Here is a 27,817-nt window from a genome sequence, read left to right on the forward strand (position 1 = left end):
AGAGAGAGAGAGAGAGAGAGAGAGAGAGAGAGAGAGAGAGAACATTGTCATTGGCCAAATAAAACTTGCAACTGAGTTGAGGAGACACATATTTTTAAAACTTTTCAAACAAAATTTAAAAACACTAAAAATATATACTGATATTTTCATAAGTGTGATCTTGCTAAAGAGGGTACCGCAGTGAAATAGGAGAAATTAATTTGTACAATGAACCATGAACACTTTTAAAGAGCATGCCCCAGAATGGTAAATCTTAGACTGACATATGAACTTGAGAAGCAAGCTAGACAGCTTTCTTCTATTATAACAAACCCTGAGATAGCCAATTTATAAAGAGAAAAGGTACAGGCTGGTTTAGGCTTTTAGATGTTTCAGTCATAATTGGATGCCCTGTTGCTATGAGCCTGTGGGAGCATCAGGTTGAAGCAGACAGTAGAGAAAATTACTCATCTCATAGCTGGGAAACAGGAGAGATGGAGTGAGCAGATGGTCATGGAGTTTCTCAGCACCTTTCTGGAGCACAGCATGATGGCCTGAAGACATCTCAGTACATCCCACTTTTTAAAGTTTCTGTGGCTTCCTGATACCTAAGACTAGGATCTAACCCTTCAGTAAATGGAGCTTTCAAGAACATTCAAGCTAAGCAATAGTGAGAATTTAATTTGGTCAGTGAGAGGGAGAGGAGAAAAGGCACAGCACAGAGAGTCACAGGGGCATACACATTCTGCGTCTGGGTTTATCTAAGCACAGTGGAATCCCAGAGCTCAAAGAGCTGAAGAGAGGGAGTAAATCGGATACTTTAAGGTTAAAAATCTTTATTTCAAAAACATAATGGTAAGGCATTGAGATTTTATCAAAAGTGGAAATCTAGTGTTCATTGTGAAGAAGAAAGAAAGGACAACGTCACATGAGACAAAAGGAGGGACAATCTGATTATGAGAAAGTAGATAAGATTCTAGTACTGTGTGGAACAGCTCCAGTGTGAGGCAGAAGTAATGGAAACTTTTGCTATGATTGTGAAAGACAGAGAGAAAAAGGAACACCAGCAGGATATGCCACAGACAATCTCCAGGACTCTATACATAATGGGTTCTCCAAAACAGGGGAAGCAGCAGATGTTAAGGAACCCTGCAAGTACAGCTCCTGCTTCCAGAAGGTAGGTGGCTGTGCCCCCCTGGCATGCTTCATAAAGGTGATGAATGGCTTTGATGAGACATGATTAGACAGCCAGATGGGTGCTGAGTCCCGTCTGCAGCTTAGCACCAAGGGCTGCTATGGGAAGAATGAGCCATGAGTCATCAGCTGGTTGGTGGCAGAGACGTCAAAGACCATTGGTAGTAAAGCAAAACCAAATACTCCAGGAACAGAGCTCTGTAAGAAATGAGGTTGCAAAGTCTGACCAGTTCACTGTCTGGAAAGCAAGTGCTTAAAAATGAAGTGCAAGAATGCAAACAAGTCAGGAAAGTATAGAATCATGGATACAAGGATCAGCAGTACAATCAACAGAGCACACGGGAGTGATCAGGGGCTGACTGGACTTAGGGGAAAGGAGTTGTCACTGTTGATCATTGATCAACAAGTCAATGTTGGAGGCACAAAGAGAGGTGCATCCAGGGTAGAGCGGGTGAAGGATGAAGCAGAAAGCAAGGAACTAGAGATCATGAGGCAGAACAACTGTGAGACTCCAGTTTCCAGAGAACAAAGAGCACTAGTTCCATTTTAGAATAGGATTTGCTGGTCAGGTTTCTAGACACGATTTAAGCAATGAATTTTTGCCAAGTTCTTTTTAGATGGATCACATTTTCCTTCCAATGGCCCTATACATGAAAAATTAAAGTCAGAAAAGCCAACTTAGAATGACAATACGTGTCTTTTAGGCATACATGAATTGCACACAGTGCTGGGTCTGATTCTTTCAAGTATATCATACAGTATAGCCATTTTATTTCACATATCTTTCCCCTTTTCTCCCACTTGACCTGCACGCCTTCTAGTCTCCTTCTTCTCCCCAGGCTTTTTGTTTTCTCATATGGATATATGTGTATACATATTTATGTATATATATATATATTTGTATATATTTATGTGTGAGTCTCCCCTCTCTATTGGATCATAGACCAATAGGATCCACGAAGGTAATGAGAGCAGAGGCAATGGAGTGGGGGTGTCAGAAGTCCTGTGAGTATGTACTATCAATGACCACACCAGGACCAGCTATCAGGAGGAAGATCAACTTTACTTAGGTTAATTTAAGACTTATAAAGTTATAGGGGGACTGAGGGTAGAAACATCCAGGATGAACAAAGATCATTGGCTGAGGGCTTAGGGTACCTGAAATGCCTCATTAGCATGGGACAGCATTTAAGGAATCTCAGGTGCTAGCTGAACAGATTTCTATCAGGAGAAGGGGAATTGGTCATGTAATCTAACTAATGCTATGGGACATTCCTCAAGTAGAGGCAGGAATGGGGCTTAGAAATCCTCTGAAAATGTCAGAAAGGAGAAACCCAGCTAATAAAGGGAGTGTTCCATATTGCAAGAGCCCCGAGTCTATCCAGTCATGGTAGATATCTACCTTCATTAGCAGAGTTTTTCCACATTTATGTAGAAAACCTAGAGTCACAAGTGAGAGAATACCTAGCCCCTGTCTTCCTGAGGTTGGCTTATTCCATTTAATATGGTGATCTCAGATTTTACACATTTTCCTGCAAATAACATAGTTTTCTTGTTTTTTTTTAATGGATAAATGAAATTTCATTTTGCAAATATGCCATATTTTCTTTTTCCATTCAATTGTTCCAACCAACCTGGACTGATTTCATGACCTGGGGACTACTGGTAGTGCTGCAGTAAACATGCCTGTACTGTTTCTCTATTGTGAAAACAAACAAAAGCAAATAATTGAGGAAAATGCTTCTTCATTCAGCTCCTGAAAGCCCTTCCCAACAGGAGTCATTTATCCATGAGAGATCTCCATAGGAATTCTCACTTCAAGAAAATGACAGGGTTATTTATTTAGTCCAAATGAAAAGCTCTATCTCCATAAAATAGTCTCCTTATCTACTACACTAAATTTCACCAGAATGCCTAGAAACAAAAGTGGCTTCTACTCTGTAGATATGAATGCACAGTTTTAATCCTGAAAATATTTATATAACCTAGACAATCACAAAACTTGCTCCTACACAGCAAGTACAAACCCAACTTATTCTGCTTCAATACAAAATGATACAATGCAAGGCTTGTTTGCATTCCTGTAGAAGAAACTGTTAGTTGTCTTTATAATATCAATTAGCTTAGACAGAATTAGAAGCTTTGTTTCACCTTAGGGTGGTCAGAAGCCTGCTGACAACTGCCCTGTCCAAATATCGTTGCAGATTATGGGCAAATGAATATTTTTGGATAATGAAGACTGGCTAGACTGATCAAGGCTCTTACAATAGCTGTGCTTTGAGGCTCTTATTCCAATATCTCTCTCCCCTTCCCTCCTTTCCCTTCTCTTCCCATAGGCCTTTTCTCCCTACACTTTTATTACTGAAACAACCAGAGCTCCAGCAGCCATCTTAGAATGTAATAAAGTTCTTAAGAGACAGACATTCTCACTCCATTAGAGTCTCCCAGAGCCATAGGCCAACACCCATTGCCCATTAAATATTATTGGTATACTCTCATTCTCTTTTAACATTAAATGCCATTTCCTTCTCTCTCCGTCTCAAAGACACATCACACAGCACAGTCTGTGCCCAAGCAACAAGAATGGATCACTCTGTGGCCCACATAGGGCAGCATTCAGCCTATATAACATCACCTTGTCATCTCCATTTGTTAGAAAACTCAAGGATGGAGTTACAGTTTTTTCATCTCTTCCTCTGTCAGCCCCATGTTTGCTGTTCCTCCATCTGCGTATGGACAGAGTTTTGTTTTTGTGTTTATTTGGCTTGGTAAATATTATTTAAAGGAACAAATGCATATGATTGTGTAAAGTTGTGAATGCATGAAAGGGCTCTGACTCTTTGAAGTATAAAACTAAGTTGTACCAAAAAAAAAAGACAGATACATTTTGAAGATTGTTTGAGAATGTAAACTATCCCTCTCCTGGGTTTGAGTGAGCAAATGTGTAATTAAGAAGCACTCAAGATATTCTCATGAACACTAATAGATGTATGTGGTTTTGAAATACTTTCAAATGGTCATGTTAGGTTACTTTTCAGTTTAATATTCAACAAACAAACCAAACCACAACCTTAAGCCATCAAGTATTAATGTGCCTTTCACTGAATACTTAAAGTTATTTTGTATGTGGACTTTAATATAGGATTAGTGAAGCTAAGGAATAAACAAGGGTAACATTTCTGGAATTATCATCTCTGACCTATAAAGTTTTTACTCAGGATGATTTCCATAGAAGATAGTTTGCTTAAAAGTCTCAGTTGTGTGACCTTCAGCTCAAAAGTCTTAAGACAAGTGTTTAACTGCAAAGGCATAAAATATCTACATGACTTCTAAAGGTAATGGCATTTTCAACATTAGCATAAGATCTGACCTTTGTGTCCAGTCTTCTGGGATGTGCCACTTTAGCATGTTGGGGTTCTTTTTCTTCCTGCTTATTGTTCAAAGGCATACCTTGAAGCACAAACTTCAAGAATACAGCACTTCAAAGACAGAAAAGAACCCCGAAGAGCAGGACATCGCAGAGCAAAACTCAATTAAATTTTAACCTTTCAAACTGTAAAAGATGTGGAGTTGCTCCATTTCCTCCTTACCCAAATTAAATTGGATCCCCAAAGACACAAATAAAGATGCAAGGAAGACACTGGCACAAACACAATGACTTTCAAGAGCCAGGTTAAATTATAACACATCTCATTTATTCACTACAGTATAAATATATTCATGTTTCCCAATTTGGTATTTATTGATTCAACAATGGAAAGGGAATGGAATATATCAGAATAGGAGAAAAGGGAAATCATAAAGTCCTCAGTTGAAATGTCTTCACCAAAAAACTGTAATTTGTGTGATTGATACATGAAAATCAGAACTAGTGATATAAAAAGTTACCTATGATTGATTAATCATTACAATGAAAGTATCTCAGATATAAAGGATATCCAGAAAAGACAGGTTTAAAGAAATCCTGGTATAGAAAAAACATGGCACAATGGAGTTCTTTCTGCATAGCACAGCTATTATTGCCCAACGCTAATGCTGGCTAAGACCAAACTGTAAGAAAATTAATGTGACCCAGCATCAAGATTTAGAAAAACGGTGTTAAAAAATGTTCAGCAGTGTTTGACTGGAAATTCTGTTCAGTAGTGGACACATTGATTTTACACATTAACTGTAAGGTGTTATTTATTATTTTAATAAGCCCTAAAGGAGCCCTATCATTGAGGGCAGCAATTCTGAGAGTGATTTTTTTTTAGAGAACTTATGAAAAATATGTAAAAGCTCAGTGTTCAGTTACTATTTGCTATGTATAATCCTTCTAGGTCTAGACGTTGCCTGAGGCCATTGGCTCCCAACACTGTAATTTGTAAACATGCACTATTTAGTTGCATGTAATTATGCATGTTTAAACCTAGAGTTTTGACCACAACCCAGGGATTTGAGATTCTCTCCCTTAGGGACTGCTCCTGAGAACATGAGTTTCCACAAGGCTCTAGGTGAGCAGCATGGAACCCTCAACAGTTCAAAATAACTGGCTTAGAATTTTAAGACAACAATAATTAGTCATCCAAATTAACAATGCAACCTACTTTAATTCCCTTCTATAACCACATAAAATTAGTCTGTGGGATTCTAAGAGTGCTATAAATGACAAATGTCTTCAATTTTGCTGATGGATTGGCATAAGCAAGAACACATATGGCAATTTCTTTATATCACATCATACTGTCACTTAGTTTTTGGGAAAGTTTGCATTTAAACTGCCAGGCATTTATTTAAAGATGTGAAAAATAGAAATGATTCTTGAACTGCTTCCTACTCCAAGTTGTTAGGAACTTGGTCTATTTAAAAAGGAAGATGCAGTGTGTGGCTTGGGTGACCTAGGGTGGTCCTCTTCGTTCCTGCACTTCTTAGTTAGGACTCTTGTCAGGGCATTGCTGTGTCTGTCACAGATAATCTGTCACTCACCTGGTTTGGCAATCAGAAAAAAAAAAAAAAAGGTCACAGAGTCTACACTGGAGAGGGACCTTCGAGTTTGTTGGTTATTAATAAGCATAGAGTAATAGAGAGTAGATGACTGGCAGAGCATTTCTTGCAGTTTTTAGGCTGTGCCTGTGTCTGGTCTTAGATGAGCTGCCATAAAGACAGGCTTACTCCTCTGGTGCCTAGATGCATGAGTGGCTCAGATGTTGAGCAGCAGTGGACGACAAATCAACGGGAAAGTGTGGAGTTTGGAGCTGCTCAGTGGCAAAATTAACAAAGACCTGAAAGAAAAAAATGAAATAGTTACAAACTCATTTGGTATTGACTCTTATTGTTGTCGCAGACACTGCCCAAACAGGCAAAAAAGAGCTAAAGGCCAACCTAGTCTTCTATGAGAGTGTGTATTCTAGATGTGGCAGGCAAGTTACATTCATGAAATCTCAACAATACTGTAGCCTAAAGAAGATCTGAATTGTGACAACCCCAACTGACATGTCAACATAAATGTGGAACTCTCACATGGCCCCACTCCTAGATGAAGAACTACAGGCAATTAATGACTGCTGAGAAAGCACAATCAGTCTGTCCCAGAAACTCCTAACTGGATGTTGGCTATCAAGTGTTCAGCTCTAAAACCATAGACATAAAAAGAAAACTTGATGGACTCAGTAGAAGACATAAATATATATGAATAAATATATACATATTTATATATTTATATATAATATATTATATATATGTATATGTATATTATATGCATATGTAATGATAATAATGTTCTTGAGAGGAAACAAAAAGAAGTACATGAGAGTGGTTGGAGGAAAAATAAAGGAAGGAGGAATGAGGTAATTATATTTTAATTACAAATAAAATCATTTTTAGAAAGGAAGACATCATGCCTTTATGTCACCCTTTCCTTTATCATCACACACACACACACACACACACACACACACACACACAGGAATCCACTGAACAGTCAGCTCTCAGAATAAGGACTAAAGAGGTACCTGGAAAATCTTAATATTTCAATACCTCATAGTTTCAATAAATTTACATTTCAGATATTCTTAGTAAATATTTCATTTTCCTCAGAGTCAGCTATTATTCTACTACTGTAGAATCGAATCCATCATTTGGCATGGAATAGTTAGAAAGGGGAAGTTTAACCAAATGGGCTTTCCAGGACCTTCATGAGGAAATTAAAGCTCTGTACACTGAACAAAGCACATGAGACAGACATCCTAACTTTCGCCCTCTATACTAGACTTTTGGAAAATTGACTTAGGTTAACTAAAAGAGATGGTGTGCTAAAGAAACAATCTAATTTTAAGGTCTGATGAATAAAGTCTAATAACTATATGCATATAATGATATGCAAATAATTATACACAATAATAATATGCAGTGCTGTTTGAGGTGGGGTACCTGTTCCAGAGTGGTTTGACTGATGGAGTAATGCTCGATATTAAGGAGATTCTTGCTGTTCTCTAGAACTTGGAACAAATCAGCTAAACACTCCCAATTCTTTTGTATGTGATATTCGAATAAATTAAGGCGCTGTCCCTGAAAGCCAGAAAATATGGGGAATAAAGATTAGAAATTACTGAACAAAGTTAATTTTACTACATTTTGTTGAAAATAAACTCAAATATGCTTTTTCAGCCACACAATGTAAGGTTTCTAGGTTAATGTTAGGAGTCACTAATGAATGCTTATTGCTACAGTTCACCCCAAGACACACTAGACCAGTGGCATTCACTTGGATTCAGTCTATGCCTTGCCCCACTCTGCCTCACAGTGTCATAAGCACTAGGAGAAGTTTTAATGACCAGTGACTGTCTACAGATGCTCCAGAAAAAGGAGGGTGAATACAGTATAATGTAAATGTCTGAGGGTTCCCCAAACATCACAAGCAGCAAGGATTCTTAGGTCTCAGATGTCTTCTTTACTAGCTGAACAACTTTTGCTAAGACATTTACTCACTCTGATTCTTGTTTTTATGCTGTCCCAAGAAAATAATTTAGAGTGGTAACGGAATTCAAATGATAGTGTCTCACAAGTTATTTGTTAAAATGAATAAAGAATGGCTACTTATTGCCTATCACCTGTTAGAAGTAATGATACATAAGAGTGACAGTTATCTAAAAGAAACATAATCCAGGCTGAGGAGATGGCTCCATGGTTACGGGCATGGCTTCTCTTCCAGGAGACTGGACTCAATTTCTAGCACACATATCAGAGCTCACAATGGTCTACAACTCAGTTCCATGGGATCCAATGCCCTCTTCTGGCCTCCAGAAACGGGAGGACTGCATGTACCTGGTACACAGACATTAACGTAGGGACAATAACCATGCATATAAAATAATGATAAAAAAAACTCAAAAAATGATAGCAAATTTGGTGCCCACACCTGTAAGCCTAGCACTTGAGGGGCGGAAGTAGGATATTTGGTCTAAATTCAAACCTATCCTTAGCTGGCTAGTGAGCTTCAAGCTGATCAGGCTACACAGCAAGAGTGTGCAAAACAAACAAACTAGAAAGAAATAACTGTATTCAGTGCTTCTAAAACTTCACTGTGTAAAAGAACAACCTAGTTACCTTGTCAAAAGGCCAATTCATATCAAGTGGGTCCAAGCCTGTGTACCTAAAGAATAGCACCTATTGAAGATGCTACTGGCCCATGAACCATACTTGTTCACATCAGCTTCACAGATTATGGTTCCAATCATATGATTCTTTTCATTGAAAAATGAAAAAAAAAAGTTCAAGCTTATATAATATTAAAATTACCAAGCTTACCAAACCCCATAACAAATACTTAGAAGAAACTGACCTCTGCAGCTCTCCATCCAGATGAAATAAACTACACAATGGAGCTGCGAGTGGATTTAGAAGGGAGACATATGCAATTAGTCTCTTCTGAATTGTCCCATAAGTGACCAAGCGTTCCTGCCATCTACTAAAGTGGTCAAGCAATGTCTGCAATCCAAGATTTTTTTCATAGGGAAACATGGCCAATAATTCTTAAAGAGGCAAAATACAGCAGGTTCTGTCTTTCGGCAGTGTGGAATAAAAGAAAAAATGACTAATACATGTATAATATTCTTTTGGTTAAAAATGGTAACACGGGCCATTAGGATTATCTCTCTGCCTAGCTGTTTTATCCCCCTTGAAACATTCCCTCCTGGAGAAAGGATGAACTCATAGGACAAGAAACTTAGGAAACTTCGAGGCTCAGGGAACAGAGAGATATAAAACTCCATGAAGGCCTCCCTGCAGGTTATAAAATAATAACAGGAGGGAGGGGACTCTCTCCACTGGAGATGCTCACAAGAAGTGCATAAAATATCAGGGGTGCAGTTTGAGGAAGTAGTCACTCCTCCTGGAGCTGGTTATTCAGTGATATCATTGCCTTTGAGTAACTCACACTCTTGTAAGTAACCCCAATAACACCACTGGTTCACTAAGCTAACCCCAAGTGGTATCCTTTTGTGAGCTTGTCATCAATACCTTATCTGGGGTGAATATATACCTATTCATGAATTTTCTGAAAAAGTCACACAACCTACCTTAAACTGGATTCCTGGGAAATGGAGCTTCAAGTAGTCAGAAACTGCACTAGGCTGACTTCCTTCCTTGTGGAGCCAAACTTTGACTGTGTAACCATCACCAAACCTGAGTCAAATAAAAATATGGGTAGCATTACACATGTGTTATATATTGACTTACAGTGAGGATGTGATACAGTAATTTGTATAGATCTAGAGAAAGTAACTCCTTTAAATCACTGGGGTATTTGGATTCTCAAATATATAGTATGGAGAAGTTAACTTTAAGTCCCTAACACAGTTACGGTCACTCATTTACATTAACAAGGACATTGGCTTAACTTAAAAACAAATCAGCAAATCCAGAAACCGGTACATAGTTCATAAAAGAGCTCAGGTGAAAATGCAAGTTGTAAATGTGGAGTGCTGAGTTAGAGGAAGCCAGAGGTTGCCCTGGAGACTAACCTGGAAAGCACATTTCCAGGTTTGTTGCTTCAAGAACTGTAGTGATTTAAATGTGACTGGGAAAAGATGGGAAGGAATACGTAAGTGACTGGAGGGCTTGTCTGTCTATTGTGTAAAAACATTTTCCAGGTTTAAGTCAGCCTCAGTGACTGGAGAATCTCTTAATGGCCCCAGAAGCCTATATCCTTAGAGATACTGTACCTAGCACTGCAGCGTAGATTGCTTCATTGTTATCTCAGCAGCATCACTAAGTGCAGAATCACACTAATCTCACACAGTAATCTTCAAGAAGGTAGTAGGCTTTCAAAACCTTTGTGTTTTTAATAACTATTTTTAAGTCTCAGAGAATTTCCTTCCCTGTATTTTGATCATATTAACTCCCATAACTCTGCTCAATTCCTCCCACGTTCCTACCCACACCAGCTTCTTCACATTCCTAATAATGCATTGAATCCAATTTATGTTGGCCAATATAGTCCTGGGTGTGCAGCCAGACGCTAGTGTTTGGTCTAAAAGAAAATTGACTTTCTTCTCCAGAATCCATCATTTGTCCATAGATCTTCATTTAGGGTAGATGCTCAAACACTCGTTTCCTGTCCATGATAACATGTTAACTGGATTGGCCTTGCTATAAAGTCTTGTGAACGCAATAACAGGTGCTGTGAGGTCATGGCTACAGTGGTCTAGTCCTATTCAGAAGATGCTCCAGTCTTTCTTCCCTTTTATGATGGTTTCCATGCTTTGGGTAGGTTGATGATACAGATACCCATTTGTGGCTGAACACTATACGGATACATATTCTTGGCACTTTAGGAAGTTGTGTGTTTCTTCATTAGCCACTGCTCACTGCACAAAGAGTTTTCTCTTATGAGTTCTGAGAGACACTAATCCATTGGTAGAGAGAGACCTACTTAGAAAGTAGTTTGGTACCAAGCCATTTAGAAATATACTAGTCATTGGTTGCCCCCAGAGACAGCTTTCCTAGTCATAGTTCCTTAAAGTATAGTACCAGGGCCATGTTTTTTTTGTTTGTTTGTTTTGTTTTGTTTTGTTTTGTTTTGTTTTGTTTTGTTTTGTGGAGGGGATTTTACAAAAAAGTAGTTGGTTGGTCCTATAACATTCATGCCATTATTTGCACCTCTGAGTATATCTTGCCTCAGTGGTCATTATTACAGGAATAATTTTCTCTGTCAAAAATCAATGGGAGGCTGCTCCTGAAGCAGAAGACCCAGTTATGGGGAACTAGGAAGTCCTTTTAGATCTCCAGGAATCTTGTGGCAGCAGCTTCAGGAGGCCATACCCTGTTGGAGCTAAGAATCAAGCTCTGAATTCTTGGTGTCTTCTTCTATGGAATTCTGAATTCCATGTTGAAAGCACGCTGAAGCCTGAAAATGGCCAAATTTGTTGAGAATTATCTAGGACTTTAATATCTGGATTTCTAACTACATGTAACATATAAAAAATTTTATTAAAAGCTATCATCAATTCTGGTGGCTATGATGGTCTTTGGAGGGTACTGTGTTGCTGTTCTGTCCTTGTCATATGCTTGAGGCTTTGACTGCCAGTAATGGAACATTTATATAGACTTTTGTTTCTTTAGTGGCTGTTAGTGCTGCATTGACAGCAATCTGTTCCTTAACCTTGGGGTTTGAGTTTTCCACCTATCAGAGAGCTCTGTAGTAAGTGGTAAACTTTGTATCTGAAACCCCTTCTACTACTATGGATCAAAGTCCCCATCCCTTATGACTGATGTCTTCTAGTTTACACATGGCTGAGATGCCAAGGAGCATTGGTAAACACACATGAACCCATATAAAGATGAATTCTGTAACACTCCTATTCAGCCAGCTCTAGAAATTGTATGCTAATACATGAGATCTTTACAGAGGATTTATATCAATGGCTATTCTGCTCCATAGAAGTGGGAGAAAGAGACTGAGCTGCTGATTTGCACACATAGACTGCCAACTGAGTGGATATTTCAGTTCTTTAAGCAAGAAAGTTATAAGCACGAATGCTCGAAGGGACTTCCCAAGGTCAAAAGATGGGTCACTGCAACTTTGAAGCTTCTCCATGAAATAGGCTGCCAGCTATGACTGGGCACAGCATTGACTCCTAGGAGGGGTATGCTGAGTGACAATATGTTTTTAGATATTCTGTTACCATTTATGAAGAATTTGTGACAAAGATGCTGGATCCTAACAGCCTGCATTCCTCCCACAAAATGCATGACCTTAAAAAGCTGGGTATGTCTTCCAAGCTCAGCTGTCACATCTAGAGATGGGACTAAGAAGAGACTCTGCCTAATAAGGTTATTGGAGGACAGATTAATTCTTCTTTGTGAGTCATTTGGAACTGCTTTTGGCACTATGTAAATAAGTAAATAAATAAAGAGTGTAATTTCAGCTCTATGCTGGATTTCACCAGAATGAAACATTATTCTATTTGATATTGAGAAGCTCACAATTTATTTGGGAAAGTTCTATGAATGCAGACAAGACAGTGCAAACACAGATTGTATGCTGGTGGGAGTGGTGAAGCGAAAGGAGACTTCATGGCCACTATCATCACTAATACAGTTTCTAGCCTTTCAAGGTTTATTTTGTTTGTAGCCTTTAATAGTATATTTTAATGTATTTTGAAAAGTTCATGCTAAATTTCAAAAATTGTCTAATAAATTCTCTATAAGCATATTAATATTTTAAATTCTTTCAATGCTACATTTCATTTGAAGTAACATATTCTACCTTTGCTAGAGAAAAACAGAAAAAAATTTAATTCTTAAGAAAAAAAATTTGAGAGAAAATATCCCTTTCATAGGAAGGTAATAACCGTGGCTTTGTCTAGATTACTCAGCAATGCATAAAGTCATGAAAGGATGTATATTTAACAATTAAGAAAAATCTTTGAAAATCATTAAATTAACTTATGACATATCTAATTAGGTATTTGACTTAGGTTTACTTTCTCATCTCTGCCTCAGTGAGCCATGGATCTAAATTCCCTGGAGAATTTATTTGATTACCATTAATTTTCAAAGACTGAAAGGTTTCAGCACAGACAGTGAACCAGTGTTGAGGTACACACTTATTAACCCAACACTTCAGGATTGTCCAGTATGCACTGCCATTTGTTTAGCAGCCATCACATAAAGAAGGGAGCAGCAATGTCTGCAGGCAGTTATGTGTAAAAATATTTTTGATACATTGCTTATTAATTGTAATATATGTAAAAATATTAAAACAGAAGCGTGAGAAGCACAGGAGCACAGAGGAGTCTCAAGCCCAGACACTAAAGAGCACAGTGAGTGAGCAGGTACTGACTGAAATGACCCCACAAGGCAGAGCTGAAGCCCTGAACTTTTACACTTCTTAGCTCCAGACTCCATTTGAAAAATATTTTACCTCAAATTAAAATTAAATGGTCCATGGAAATATGTTGATATTATTCTCAACCATTAAAATATATATCCACAAAGTATTTTAAATGAGAAAATGCTCATAATTACATGAACTATAAAATGGAAAATTATAGACTCAGTAGAATATCACCTGTGCAAGCATGTTTATAACAAGTGCAAATGAAATACTAGGATATTACTTGAAAGTTCTATGACAGTTAGTTATTCTTCACCCACTGCTGAACACTAAAAGAGTTCATAACACCATTGTAATTATAAAAAAAAAAAAGGTTTCTAAAATACAAAGAAGCATTCTATTGTGCTAATTTCTGCAAATGCATTGCCATTCTGGCTTTTAAATATACCTACTAAAGATTACAGGCATAAAACTTCTAGATATAGAAACTAATATTTGAGTTAAAGTAATAAGTATTTAAAATTTGTTTTAGATGTCTCTTTATATGAAATTAAAGTCCATCATCTGATTCATAAGGCATATAAACACACACACATCACACACTCACAAACACACACATACATCCATTGATATATTCTTCCCAATAAAATAATTGTAGTATAAAATATCTTTAAAATTTTTTAAATGGTGTTTTTCTATTCATGATATAATAAAAGCACAGAAAGCATAGGGCACCATAACCCTAAGTTCTTATATGAGCTCCCATCTGTATAAGAGTATTCCCTCCCAGGGGATACAAGAGAATAGATTCTGACCAAGTCACCTTATTTATAACTTTCTTGTCTCACTATACTATATCCTCCTCTTTCATGGTTTGGTGTCTGTGCAATATGGCAGTTTCTAGTCATCTCCCTTCAGTAGCTTCTTTGCTGACCATGGAAGACAGAGTAAAGTGTGATTCTAAGGAAAGATGACTGAATTTTGGGTAGGTAACAAATATATACGTGGCTCTGTGGTATGAGGCTGGTATATCTGCATCGAAAGTCCCTCATCATTATCCTAGTCATTATGTGACTCTTTGTGGTAGTGTGGGTGAGAATGACCCTCATAGGCTCATGTATTTGAATGTTTGATCCCTAGTTTGTGGACTATTTTGGGGAAGGATTATGAGATGTGGCCTTGTTAGAGCAGGTGTGTCACTTAGTTTCAAAAGTCCATGGTCAGCCCAGTGTCTCCCTTCTCTCCCTCCTGTGTGCAGATTGAATGTAGGCTCTCAGCTACTCCTCCAGCATCATGCCTCCCTACCTTACCAAACCCTGTCATGACGGTCATTGTCTCATCCTTTGATACTGTAAGCAATCCCACAAATTAAATGTTGTCTTTTGTAAGTTGCTTGGCCATGGTGTCTCTTAGCAGCAATAGAAAAGTAGCCAAGACAGTCTTTATTCAGAGAGAAAAGGAACCAGTAGAGAGGCCAGAGGATAGTTCTGTCTGGATGTCCTAAGTGTGGTACAAGCACATGCACCATTTAATCCCTCAGGATTTTATATATCACCATCTTTAGCTCTGTAACACAAACATGGTATGCAATCTCATTTGGTGCTAAAGAACTTGTTTAGCTCATATAGTTCAAAGGGAAAGAAAGTCTCACAGTTTCAATATTCATAAGTTCAACTGAAAATCCCAGCTTACAGCAGGGTGTCTTCTAATGACTAGCACTCCTCCGTTCTTTAAATGACCACTGTGACAACAGTACGATCATTTTATTCTTCACAGCCACCTGTGCACCATTGCCCACAGATGGAGTGTTTTCTTCATAGAAGTACAGTTCTGAGGTCATTCCTGTTCTTACTCATCTTACTTCCTGCAGTGCTGGGACAAACTAGGTCTCACACCACAAGCACACCTTTTCATCTTAAGTGCCTTTGTTATTCAACTTTCCTTGAGTTGAGCTTGGAAAATTTCCCAATAGTCACATATGCAAATAAGGATGATCATGAGGGTTATATATTCAAGACTTTAATATAAAAGAACCCCTGACAGTTATCAAATAATAATGAAACAAAACAAAATAGTAGTTTCCAGATGGCAGAGCGTACCTACTAAGAGAGTGATTGTCTTTGAGAAGAGCCTCAATAATAAACTTCTGAACATAAAGACAAGATCAGATGGGTAGGTAACAAGGCTTCTCAATAAAAGAAAGCTTGAGTCACATTAGCAGACCTCTCAAAGACAATTCTTCTTAGCACCTAAAAGATGGTCACCACAGTACCTGGCAGGTACAACATAAGGGATGGATAATTTATTTTAGTTCAGTTTCAGAGAGTCTCATTTCATCAGTGCAGAACAGGCCTGGCAGAGCAATTGCTGGTTGCAGGATCCAGTGCTATTCATATTACACCAGGCCAAAAAGCAGAGCACAGAACCAGGGGACAGCCAAAAGCAATGGAGCCCTACCCTGAGTAGTCCACTTCTGTCAGGCAGGCCCTACCAACTAAAGACTTCACAGCACCTGCATTAGCACCTTCAACTGAGAAGTAAGCATTTAAACTATAAGCTGATAGGAGATATTACCAATTTAAGGTGCAATACTTTTTGGTTATTCTACTAGGCATTGATCTCTAACTCAGCATTTGGGCTAACAATACCAACAAGGAAATATCAACAGAATCATAGTTACTAAGCTCAGGAGACCATATTAGTTTCAAAATGGAAAGGTTTTGACTTAAAAATTAAGCATCAAAGGAATAAACAATCACTTTGTGATTGGATTTAAGATGTATTCCACAGGATGAAGCCCATAATTGGCACCATTACAGGGCCAAGAATCTATAGCTAGACATGTCAGAGGACTGGGGAGGGGGCACTACTACTACTGATCTACTAAATGCAGATAGAACTAAACCAACTCCTAATAATTTATCATTGTACCCATACATCAATACACTTCTCAGTCCTCATCATAGACATTCCTATTTGCAGTAGATGATGGTTAATATGGAGACCCACGACTGCCCACAGTGCAGAGAACTGTGGAACGTTCAGCCCAAAATAGAACATATATTCTATTCTCACTTACTTAAGACTCAGCAACCATGGAAGATGAAGAAGCTGATAAAGAATGTAAGAAGTAGCATCAGTGCATGGCTACAAGAAAATTGTGTCTTTGGACACAGTGAGACAGCTACACTTAGGAACCCACAGTGATTATAACATAAGGCACAAAGTTTAGCATCAAACCAGGACAAATCCTGCATGAAGATGAAAGTTGGATACAAACTTTCATGCCTAGCCATGGAATGATTGTCAATTCTTAGCCTCTGGGAGACAGCAGGCTTTCTCTAGGCATGTGGTAAGCCAACCTTGCTTCAGTAAAAGACCACACACCCAAAAATATTGAGCAGCACAAATTGGGTCTTGATTGGTTAAAAATCAAAAAAGGAAAAAGGCAAAAAGTTGGATAGGCGGGAAACATGGAGTGGATCTGGGAAGAGTGGGGGTAGAAGGTGACTATGACCAAAACACTTTGTATGGAATAAAAAAGAAAAAACCTAATGCAGACATTTTTCAATAATTTTCAATAAAATATTTTTGTAAAAATATTTTGAAAAACATTGTAAAATTCAAACTTGGGCTAAGGGTGTATCTCAGCACTAAAGCATTTGCCTAGTATGGACAGGTATTTGGTGTGATCTCTAGTACAGCAAACAAAAGAACTAAATATATCTGATGCCTGTAGGTTCCCCAAAAGCTGCTGCCTTCAACTGACTCATTACCCCAGAATTCTCTTCATGCTGCTTTCAGCAGGGCTCTCTTCCTGTACCCATGTAGTCTGATATCTTAGTGCTTAGGTACAACAAAATTTACCCTGGACTCAGAACAAGGATGTCTTGCCAGGTGCAAGAAAGAACCACAGGCTTCCTTGTCAGTGTCCATAACATCCTTGCTTGTACCTCAGTATTTGATAAAGCACAGAATGCAGAAAATTCCTTGTTTTGATTTAGTATCATGTAAGGGAAACAATAGCTCCTTCTTGATTAAACAGCAAAATACAATTCCTTTTTTTTTCTTTTTCTTTTTTAAAGCAAGAAATGAAGATCATTTAAAAACATGATGTCAAGCCAAGTTAACAGGACAGAAAAGAAAGTCACCTCATCTCTTAAGTATAATGCAGTTTTTGTCCACCACAGGACCACTTTGGTCATTTTACTTTTGGATGGTAAGGTGACAAAAGATTCTGCCCTATCTGGTATCTTGTGTTTTGTGCTAATGATAGTCTCTGACCAATTTTATTCATTTTAGAGACACCTCAGAATCTTGATAGATAAAAGATACCTTTAGAGTTGACAATATTATGATATTAACAAGAAAAATTCTTTTTTTTCACTTTAAGGCATAACGTTTGTATGTAACACAATGATTATGCATAAAGTTGAAATTCTGACATCATGGTGTCTATTTTAGCAACATTTGATGCTAGAAGAATTTATATGTTACTAAAACACTATTTTAACAGCTAGGCTAATAGTATTTGAAAACCTTGTAATGATATGAGAACAAATAACCAAACAACCAAACAGGAGCTGACATGGTCTCCTCATTCTTCAGAGATTTTGTAACTAATGCACAGTAGGACACCACAGGCCCTTAGATCAAGATACTACTCAGCAGGTTATTTAAATTAAGTGAACCAAAGCCTTGGTTGTCTCATCACAAATGTCAGTGCTCTGCATTCTGAGAAGATGAGGAATTTTAAAAGTTGCATCAAGTTGATTCACAACAGACATCAGAAGCAGCCAAAAGCAATTCTCATGGCTATATCCACAGGGGCAACAGGATCAAAGCAATCACAACCTATTAGCTAACAGCCTGTGACCAGGATCAGGAACACACCGTACAGAAAAGCTATAGGGATCTACTTTCTGTCTTCTTCATGAGTGATGCCCATGGAGAATCCCAGAGCATTTAGTAGGTCATATCTAAGAAGAAAATGCCATGATTGAGAAGATCCTTCAACGTCAGCATACATACCTACACAGCTACCATATGTGCAGAGTTGTAAGCTACAAGGAACTGCCATCTCCTGCATGGGATTCTCTTCAGTAGGTTTGGGGGCTAGGTACTTTATTTGGCTTCTCTGTGATTGTAAGCTTGGGTTAGGACATGGCGTTTTTAAAAGCACAGCCTAAGCTACTTGTTAAGTTTGGTTTCAGAGATTTTATTGCTTTATAGCATGTATAACTTATGAAAGCCTATGCAAACAGTTTTAGTCACTTCTAAAATGGTGCAATAAGAAAAATGAATACTTGTCTAAGCATACAGGGATTGCTTTAAAGAGTAACCTTGCCCTTGTTGTTGAAGAAATGCACTCATAAGGCAGACTCTTTACAAGGCTCTGGTTCATTTGTGGTGGGAAGTTTCCAACTCAGCACAAAGATAAGGATGCTATATTATCAGAAAAAAAGGACACATGTAGATAAAAAGCCCAGAGCTTTCCAATTACTTCATCCTTCCACCCCATATTTTTTTAAAAAGGAGCAAATTATCAAACTCCAAAGTTCTTAATTGACCCAGCTTCTCAGCAGAAAGCACATACTCAAAGCACATCATCCAAGCACGAAATCAGAGCAGGTCATGCAGATTACCCACCCACCCGGAATACAGAGCCCTTCAGACAGGAATCCTGGCATGAACCCAGTCACAGATTCCAAAGTCCCAAATGGGAAATATAGGTGCTAGTGGTAGCTAAAGTGTGGGAATGAATTAGGAAGATGGTAAAAGTTTCCAACATTACTCAGGATCCCACCACACACCAGGTAAGACAGATGAACTACGCAGAACAAAGAAAATCAGCTTCTAACTTTGTGCAATGGAAATTTCTATTAGATGTGACTGACTCCTTACTATACATGCAAATATTTATGCCAGTGTGATTCCTCGGATAAAGTCTCATTTACTTAAAAAAAAATTGTTTCCATGCCTTATGCATGTCACACAACTTTACAACTATATATTCCTAATACATAAAATACTATAAACATATTACTTAGAAAAAAAAGGGTCAAATTGCATTTCTCAATGACCTGATCTGATCATTTGGTAGGCAAAGTCTCTTTGGGTACCAGTATGATACCAATATAAAACAAGTATAGACAGATGTTTAGCATAGAGATGAACAGATTTCTAGCACAACATTCTGAGTAGTCTGAGACCCATTCTCTAGAAAACTGAAGAAATTTTTTTTCAAAATAATCATGTGTGAAAACTATCTCTCTACACAAAGAAAAAGAAATAAAATAGCATGTCAAAACATCAAATATAAAACAGTAGTCAGCAGTAGCCCACCACATTTGGAAACATGACTCACCACTATCTTCACAGTTCCCATCACAAGGAAGGAAACTTCACTTCACACGAGTGTGTCCAAGAACTCAGGACCCTTTATCCTGGCTCCTAAGACTATTTCCCAAGAAAGGGAGAATAAAGCATTTATTACCCAGCCCCTACCAATCAGTGATATAAGTTGGTGCTAAGTACAGCTGAGAGGCAAAATCTTTGTCCATCCAGAACTACCTCATACAATAGAGACTCTGAATTATACAAGAGATGTTGAGAACCTGGAGTCTACTTCTTATTTGATCTCATCAATGCTAGGATTTCACTCTGAGAAAAACAGCCTGAGAACATCTGAGCCAACAGCCTGTCATCCTCAATAAGCACAAAACTTCTAAAGTGGAAGAATCATGGTATTACCACCATTCCTGCTTTAAGAGATACATCTCAGATATTTTGCCATGAAGGAAAAACGGGGCATAAAAGATATTGGTCCTCACTGTCCCCCAAAAGCAGATTTCATTGCAACAGTACATATAGAAGTTCAGAGAAAAGGGATCATAATAACAGTGGAAGTTATGGTAAAAGGGAAAGTAGGAGATTGATAGTCCAATCAGAAAAATAGGATAATGATAGGCCATCTAATTTTCCAAAGAGAACCCAAGGAGACAACTAGGAGAAACCATGTATGATTATCCTTTGATGGACTTCATCTTTAAAGTGATTTATGTCCACAGTATTGGACAAAAAAATGATGGAACAATTACTGATTAATCAGTGGATTATAATTGCTGTGTATAGATAGAATAAATAAGCAGATAAACTCAAGGGAAGTTTGGTATAAATTCCCAGCACCTACATTAGGCTCCTCAAAAACTGCCTGTAATTCCATCTCCATATGATCTGAGGCCTTCTTCTGACATCTACAGACACTCACACTCATGCACACATAGACATTCATTCACATGATTTAGATAAAATCACTTTCAAAAGATGATATATAAGTGTCAATATGTACATAAAACTGTTTAGGAACATCAGACATGAGAAAAATAGAAATTCAGATGAGATTCTATTTTTTACAATAGCTAAAATTATGAAGAATCAGAATACAACAGGTAACAATGAGGATGTCCATACCTTAATACACTAATAACTAGAATTCAAAATGTTGCATCCCATGTGGAGAATATTTTGGCTTTAGAAATTGAAATACGGCCCTGAAATCTTACTGCAAACTACATAGACAACACAACAAAAACCTGTGCACACAAAAAACTCACAAATGAATACTATTCAACCATGAGATAGAACAAATGAATGGTATATGCTATGTCATGGGTGAACCCTAACATATGCTACATGAAAGAACCTGTTCATGTTCACAAACATATGATTCCAAATTCATATCCAATTTTGTGTAGCCATTTTCTCTTTATCAGGACATTACTTCCTGAATGGAGGAAGAAAGTTCATGATAGTTGAGGAGCTATGGAAAGAAAACCTCACAGAGACCGTCCCCAAGATAATACAAGCATTAAAATTTGGCCGGATGGAGGAGATTCTCAGGCCAGCAAAGCCGTCTGCAAACCAGCCACACAGGAAGCTTCAGGCATACAGTGTTTATGTGTTGTCACTATGCTGCAATCAGATTTTTGGTAAAGCAGCAGCCTTTGAATGCTTTCATAAGTTAATGGATTACCTATAGTCCTGTAAGAAACCAGAATAAACACATTGGTTCATTGATGTAGTCTTGGGAGTGATATTTTCCTAATTCTGTCATCAGAACCCTACTAGGGGACAAATAGACCTTTGTTCACATATCTTCAGAAAATGTCACAGAAGTATTAAAAAAAAAAAAAAAAAAAAACCATTCTGGCTTCTCTGCACATACATAACAGCCAGAGAGGTAAGAGATCTTCAGGATTTCTAACCCCACTGCACACTTCTACAGCACGGTTCCCAACAAGGGTAATAGGTTAGAAGTCCAAGGACTTTCTCCCTGTGCATATTCTGTCCCTCTGTATGTTTAGCTGAGACTGGACAGTTTCAAGATATTTGAATCCAACCAACTTGCCATGCACTTCCATTCTCCATAATGAACTCAGCAGCACAGGTTATATTTCTCAGAACCTCCCAACTCTAATGTGGACGTTTACTGCTTTATATCCACATTTTATCTAGGTAGATAAGAAACTTTGGAGACTCCTGCTCTGACAATACATTCCTGAGGCATTGTCACCAACATAACTTAATTGATAAAAGCTCTTACAAATCCCTACCTCCAGTATACACTGCCCCATTTGCTCCAGAAGCGAAGATTGGAGGTCTTGCAGACTACTGTCCCTGCTACACTCTCCCACTGCCCTACACTTCATCTGTTCAGATGAGGTAGAGGTCTCCCATGTCCCTTGCACAAGGCACTGCTCTGTGTCTTCACTGCAGCTGGACAAATTAGAGATCTGAAAGACTGAAAACCTCACAAGCACACTTGTGTCCCAAATCCCAAACTATCCAGACAGCTTAGAGGTCTCAGAACCTCTCACTGTCTGTGCAAAACCTCCTATATTTTTTATATCCTGTGTGCATCCCAACTGGGGAAGCAAGAGGTTTGTGATCCACTGACCCTTGAATCACAAGCACAATGCTCTGCACATATGCAAACTCATTAAGTCAAAAGATTGCCCTGTCTAGCTTTCTCCCAATGCAATATGCAAATCTTGCCTTATGAGGTCAAAGGATAAACAATTCTACTGATCATTTTCAGCCACTGCTGCATAGCATTGATGTGAGCATAGAGACTGTGTCCTCCACACAACTGAGCTGAGATCACCTCAGCTACTCCATTTACAAATCAACACCAAGCATTTCCGTGGTGAAACTTCAAGAAACATTGAAAGGAACCAATACTCACCAAGAACCAAGAACCAAACTAAAACTCAACACAGGCCCACCAGAAATACCCAACAAACAAACTCTTGATAGGCAACTCCCAATAGAGATACTAAGAAAAAATGACCTTGTCCAAAATTTATTAGTCTAATAATAACGGGTACCAATGAAAGTGAGTAGGATGAAATTCCAGACCATTCAAGCACAACACAAACAATTGCATGATGAATTTTAAAAATGATATGAAGGCCTGAATGAAATCCAAGAGAACAGAAACAAACAGATGAATGAAATGAGAAAGTCAATGTTGATTACAAAAATTTGTGTTCAAATGGTAGTGAATGATAAACTCGAGAAGTTACAAAAAACATTCCTAAAGTATTTGCTAAGCAAAGAGCAATAAGAAATGCTTAGCACTACAAAATCAATAAAATGAAGGAATTGATATGTACCTTTCAATAGTAATAAGATATTAATTAGTTAAACTTCCCAAATAAAATATAGATTTTTTAAATCGTATTATAAAACAAAAACCCCCAAAACCCATAATTTTTCATTTAGCCATGTCTAAGAAATGCATCCAGACTCCAAATATATATATATATATATACATATATATATATATATATATATATATATATATATATCCTTAGTATAAAAGGATAGATAAGAATATTTCAAGCAAATGGAACTGGGAAACAAGCAGGTACCATTATTCTGATCCATAAATCAAATGGACTTAACTAATATCAATAGAATATTCTACTTAAACATTGCAAAATACATGTTCTTCTCAGTAGGCTTAGTTACTTTAACATTCATCTCAAATTAGAACAGAAAACTTGTCTTAATGAACACAAAGAAAATCGAAATAACTTCTTGTACTCTGTACACCCATAAAAGAATAAAGTTAGAAATCAACAGTAGAGAAACCATAGAAAATATCCAAATACACTATTGAATAACTCACTGAGACAGTCAAGAAATAAATTACAAAGGTGCTAGAACAGAATGAAAATGAAAATAATACATAACCAAACCTATGGGATACTGTAAAGACAGTCCTAAGAGGAAAGTTTATAAGAGTCTGTTTTACAAAGTCAAATGAATGTCAAATTCACTTCTTGATGATGCATCTAACAATCTTAGAAAAGTGAGAACAAACTACACTCAGACTATGAGCAACAAAAGAGGGGGGAGTAGACAGATAGGTAGATGATTATAGAACGATGATAATAGATGGTGTATAGGTAGATAGACAGACAAGCAGATGGTAAATAGATGGATGAATAAGTAAATAGATCACGGCATAAATCAATGAAATTGAAATGAAACAAATCTTTTAAAATGTAAAACAGAGTTAGCTCTTTGAAAAACTTAAAATTACAAACTCTTAGCTGAATTAACAAAAAAGTTCCTAAATCAGTAAAAGTAGAGATATTAGTGGAGAAAAAATAATACATAAGAATTTGCAAAATTATAAGAATATATTTCCAAAATTTATAATCTATTATTAAAATATTAATGAAATGAATTTCTTTCTTTCTTTTTCTTTTTTTCTTTTTCTTTTTTTTTTTTTTGTTTTTTTTGTTTTTTAAGACAGGGTTTCTTTGTGTAGTCCTAGCTGTCCTGGAACTCACTCTGTAGACCAGGTTGGCCTCGAACTCAGAAATCCGCCTGCCTCTGCCTCCCAAGTGCTGGGATTAAAGGCGTGCTCCACCACTGCCCGGCGTGAAATGAATTTCTAAACATGACATACCAAAGTCAAATGAACAAGATAAAAAATTAATTAATTAATTAATTAATTAAACAAATTCACAAAAATCAACCCAATTGAATTACCAGTTACAAGGAATCTGAGTGAATCAAAAGAAGCCCAGGTTCAGAGAGAGTCACTGTCAAATTCTACCAGAACTTTACAGAACTACAATCAATCCTTACAAAACTTGTATAAACTAGAAAAAAATGTTTTCAAAATTGTTTACAAAGCCAGCATTACACTGATATCAGATAAATAGTGTATACACACACATGTACACACACACATACACACATGCACACATGCATGCAAACACACTCAAACATGCACACATACACATGCATGCATGCACATACACACATGCACTTACACATGGACACATTCACACAAACACATGCACATGCACACATATATATGCATGCATACATGCATGCATACATGCACACACACACTCACACACACTTACATGCACATGCACAGGCACATATCCAAGCACACTTTGTGGACCACTCACCCTAATGGACATGGATGCAAAAGTATTCAATAAGATACTTGCCAATTGAACTGAGAGTCACACCAAAAGATCATCCACTACAATTGAGCTGGCTTCATTCTAAAAGTACAGCAGTGGTTTTAACATGCATAAGTCAGTAAATGTAATTTATCACATAAGTGATCTCTATAATAGAAATCACATGATTCTCCTAGTGAATGAAGAAAAGCCTTTGACAAAATCCAATATCCTTTTATGATAAAAGTCATGAAAACTCTTGGAACTGATCAGACCTCAAGATAATAAGGATTATATTATTATTATATGCCTGTAGCTGGCATCTTACTAAATAAAGAAAAGTTAAAAGTATTCCCACTAAAACCAGAAACATGTCAAGGGTTTCAATGCTCTCTATTTCTCTTCAATATGGTACTCAAAGTCTTAGCAGATCAATAAAACAAGAAAATGAAGTAAAAGAGATATACATATAAAAGGAAGAAGTCAAATATATCTTCATGTACAGATTATATGGTCTGTACATTAAACTATCTAAAGGCTGTGTCCCCTAGAAAAATTTATAAAGCTGATAACCATTAAAATAGGATATAAAATATACAAAATGAACATACAAAAATCAGTAGCCTTCCTATATACCAATAAAAAACACACTAAGAAAAAAATTTAGAGAAAAAATCCCATTCATAATAGTCTTCCAGTCCCCCCAAAAAATTTGAGTAAGCTTCACCAAGGAAGTGAAAGACCATAACAATAAAAACATAAAAACACTAAAGAAAAAAATTTTTTTTCGTTTTTGTTTTTTGTTTGTTTGTTTGTTTGTTTGTTTTTTATTTTTTGTTTTTTGTTTTTTCGAGACAGGGTTTCTCTGTGTAGTCCTGGCTGTCCTGGAACTCACTTTGTAGACCAGGCTGGCCTCGAACTCGAACTCAGAAATCTGCCTGCCTCTACCTCCCAAGTGCTGGGATTAAAGGCATGCGCCACCACCGACCGGCAGAAATTTTTTTTCTAGAGAATAGAAAGATGTCTCACGTCGTTAGAATAGAAATAAATATTGTAAAAATGTCCTCCCATCCAAAACCAACCTACAGATTTAATATAATACCAATCAAAACTCTAGCTCTATTCTTTATAGAAATATAAAATGCAATAATAAAATTCAGTGAAATACAAATTACCCACATTACCAAAGCAAAACTGGTTTTGTTCATTCACAATACCTGGTTTCCAGATATATTAAAGAGTCATACTATTAAAAACACAGCACAGAGCTGATACAAATATACATATATAATCCATAAATTAGACTAGAATACCCAAATATAAGTTCACAACTGCAACCCCCAGATTTTTGAACAAATGGGATTTTAAAAAAAACAAACATTCTAAAAGAGAAGACAGCAAATTCAATGTGGTGACTGGAAAACCCGATTTCAACATATTGAAGAAAGACAGGGAGGATGACAGGAAGGAAGGCAGGAAGGCAGAAAAGCAGAAGGAATGAAAGTGGAAGGAAGGAAGGAAGAAAGAAAGGAAGGAAGGAAGGAAGGAAGGAAGGAAGGAAGGAAGGAAGGAAGGCAGGCAGGCAGGCAGGCAGGCAGGCAGGCAGGCAGGCAGGCAGGCAGACAGGCAGATTTTTATCTCTTGCTGTGAAAAACAAAATAAAATAAACTCTGAATAAGTTAAAAACCTCAACATAAAACCTGAAACTCTGAAACCACTAGAGGATACAGCGGAGAATACACTTAAAGAGATAGGCACTTTCTAAATTGAACCCTGCTTTTTCGGGAAAATTGGAAACATTTGACAAACGGGACTTCATGAAATTAAGTTTCTGTAAAGCCAAGAAAACTGTCAATAGAAGCTGCCAAAGTCAAAAAGAATGTTACCCAGCTCTTCATCTGACAAAGGACTAAAATCTAGAATATACAAAGAACTTGAAAAATCTAAACATCAAGAAAACAAAATACTCAATCAAACATTGAGTCAGAGAACTACACATAGAGTTCACAGAAGAAATATTAATGGCTATTCAAAATTAAAATGTTCAAACGTTCTTAGCCATCATTAAGATTCTGAATGGCTAATTTAAAAAAAAACTGACAAAAATCAGGTAATGGTGAATGGAAGAAGGGGAATCCTTATTTACTATTGTGAGTATTTATATTTATATAGTCTCTATGGAAATCAGTATAGAGCTTTCTCAAAAAGACAAGAATAGACTTTCCATTTGATACAGCTACACTTCTCATGGGCATATTTGCTAGCTAGTTTGATGTCAATATGTCAACTTGACAAAGGCTAGAGTTGTTTGGAATGATGGAATCTCAATTGAGAAATGCTCCCACTAGAGTGGCCTGTGATCAGGACTGTGGGGCATTTTCTTTACGAATAATTGATCTAGGAGGGTCCTGACATTTTGGATAGTGGTATTCCTAAACAGGCAGTCCTAGATAGTGTAAGAAAGTATGCTGTAGCAGCCATGAGGAACAAGTTGCTCAGCAGTGTTCTTCTATGGCCACGGCTTCAGTTGCTATCTCCTGGTTCCAGCCTTGAATTCCTGACCCAGCTTTCTTTGTTGAAAAAGTATGATGTGGAAAGATAAGTAAAAAAAAAAGAAAAAAACCTTCATCCTCAAGTTACGTTTGGTCATGGTGTTTTATCATAACAATAAAAATCTTAAGACAGCATATAGTCAAAAGATTCTCTGTATCCCAAGATGGTGATATCTATATACCCATGTTCATAACTGCTCTACTCTAAATAGCTAGAAATGGAATCAACATATGTGTCTAATAAGCAAAAAATTTAGATTAAGGTAACATAGGCCAAAAAA

At 37.2% G+C, this 27,817-nt stretch overlaps 1 protein-coding gene across 2 annotated transcripts in view; it reads right to left on the reverse strand.

Moving 5' to 3' along the window:
• Nucleotides 1-4,846: 4,846 nt before the first annotated feature.
• Abca13 (ATP binding cassette subfamily A member 13) overlaps nucleotides 4,847-27,817 on the reverse strand; it is a 439,574-nt gene continuing 416,603 nt past the window's right edge. For both annotated transcript variants that reach the window (XM_076938134.1, XM_034509530.2), the window contains 3 exons: nucleotides 9,729-9,834; nucleotides 7,582-7,719; nucleotides 4,847-6,434 (listed from right to left, as the gene is read on the reverse strand). In XM_076938134.1, the coding sequence (XP_076794249.1) occupies nucleotides 6,336-6,434; nucleotides 7,582-7,719; nucleotides 9,729-9,834 (343 nt within the window). In that variant the 3' untranslated portion in view covers nucleotides 4,847-6,335. The remainder of the gene's footprint in view (nucleotides 6,435-7,581; nucleotides 7,720-9,728; nucleotides 9,835-27,817) is intronic.

The sequence above is a fragment of the Arvicanthis niloticus genome, chromosome 7 (assembly GCF_011762505.2).
Source record: "Arvicanthis niloticus isolate mArvNil1 chromosome 7, mArvNil1.pat.X, whole genome shotgun sequence".
Classification (NCBI taxonomy): domain Eukaryota; kingdom Metazoa; phylum Chordata; class Mammalia; order Rodentia; family Muridae; genus Arvicanthis; species Arvicanthis niloticus.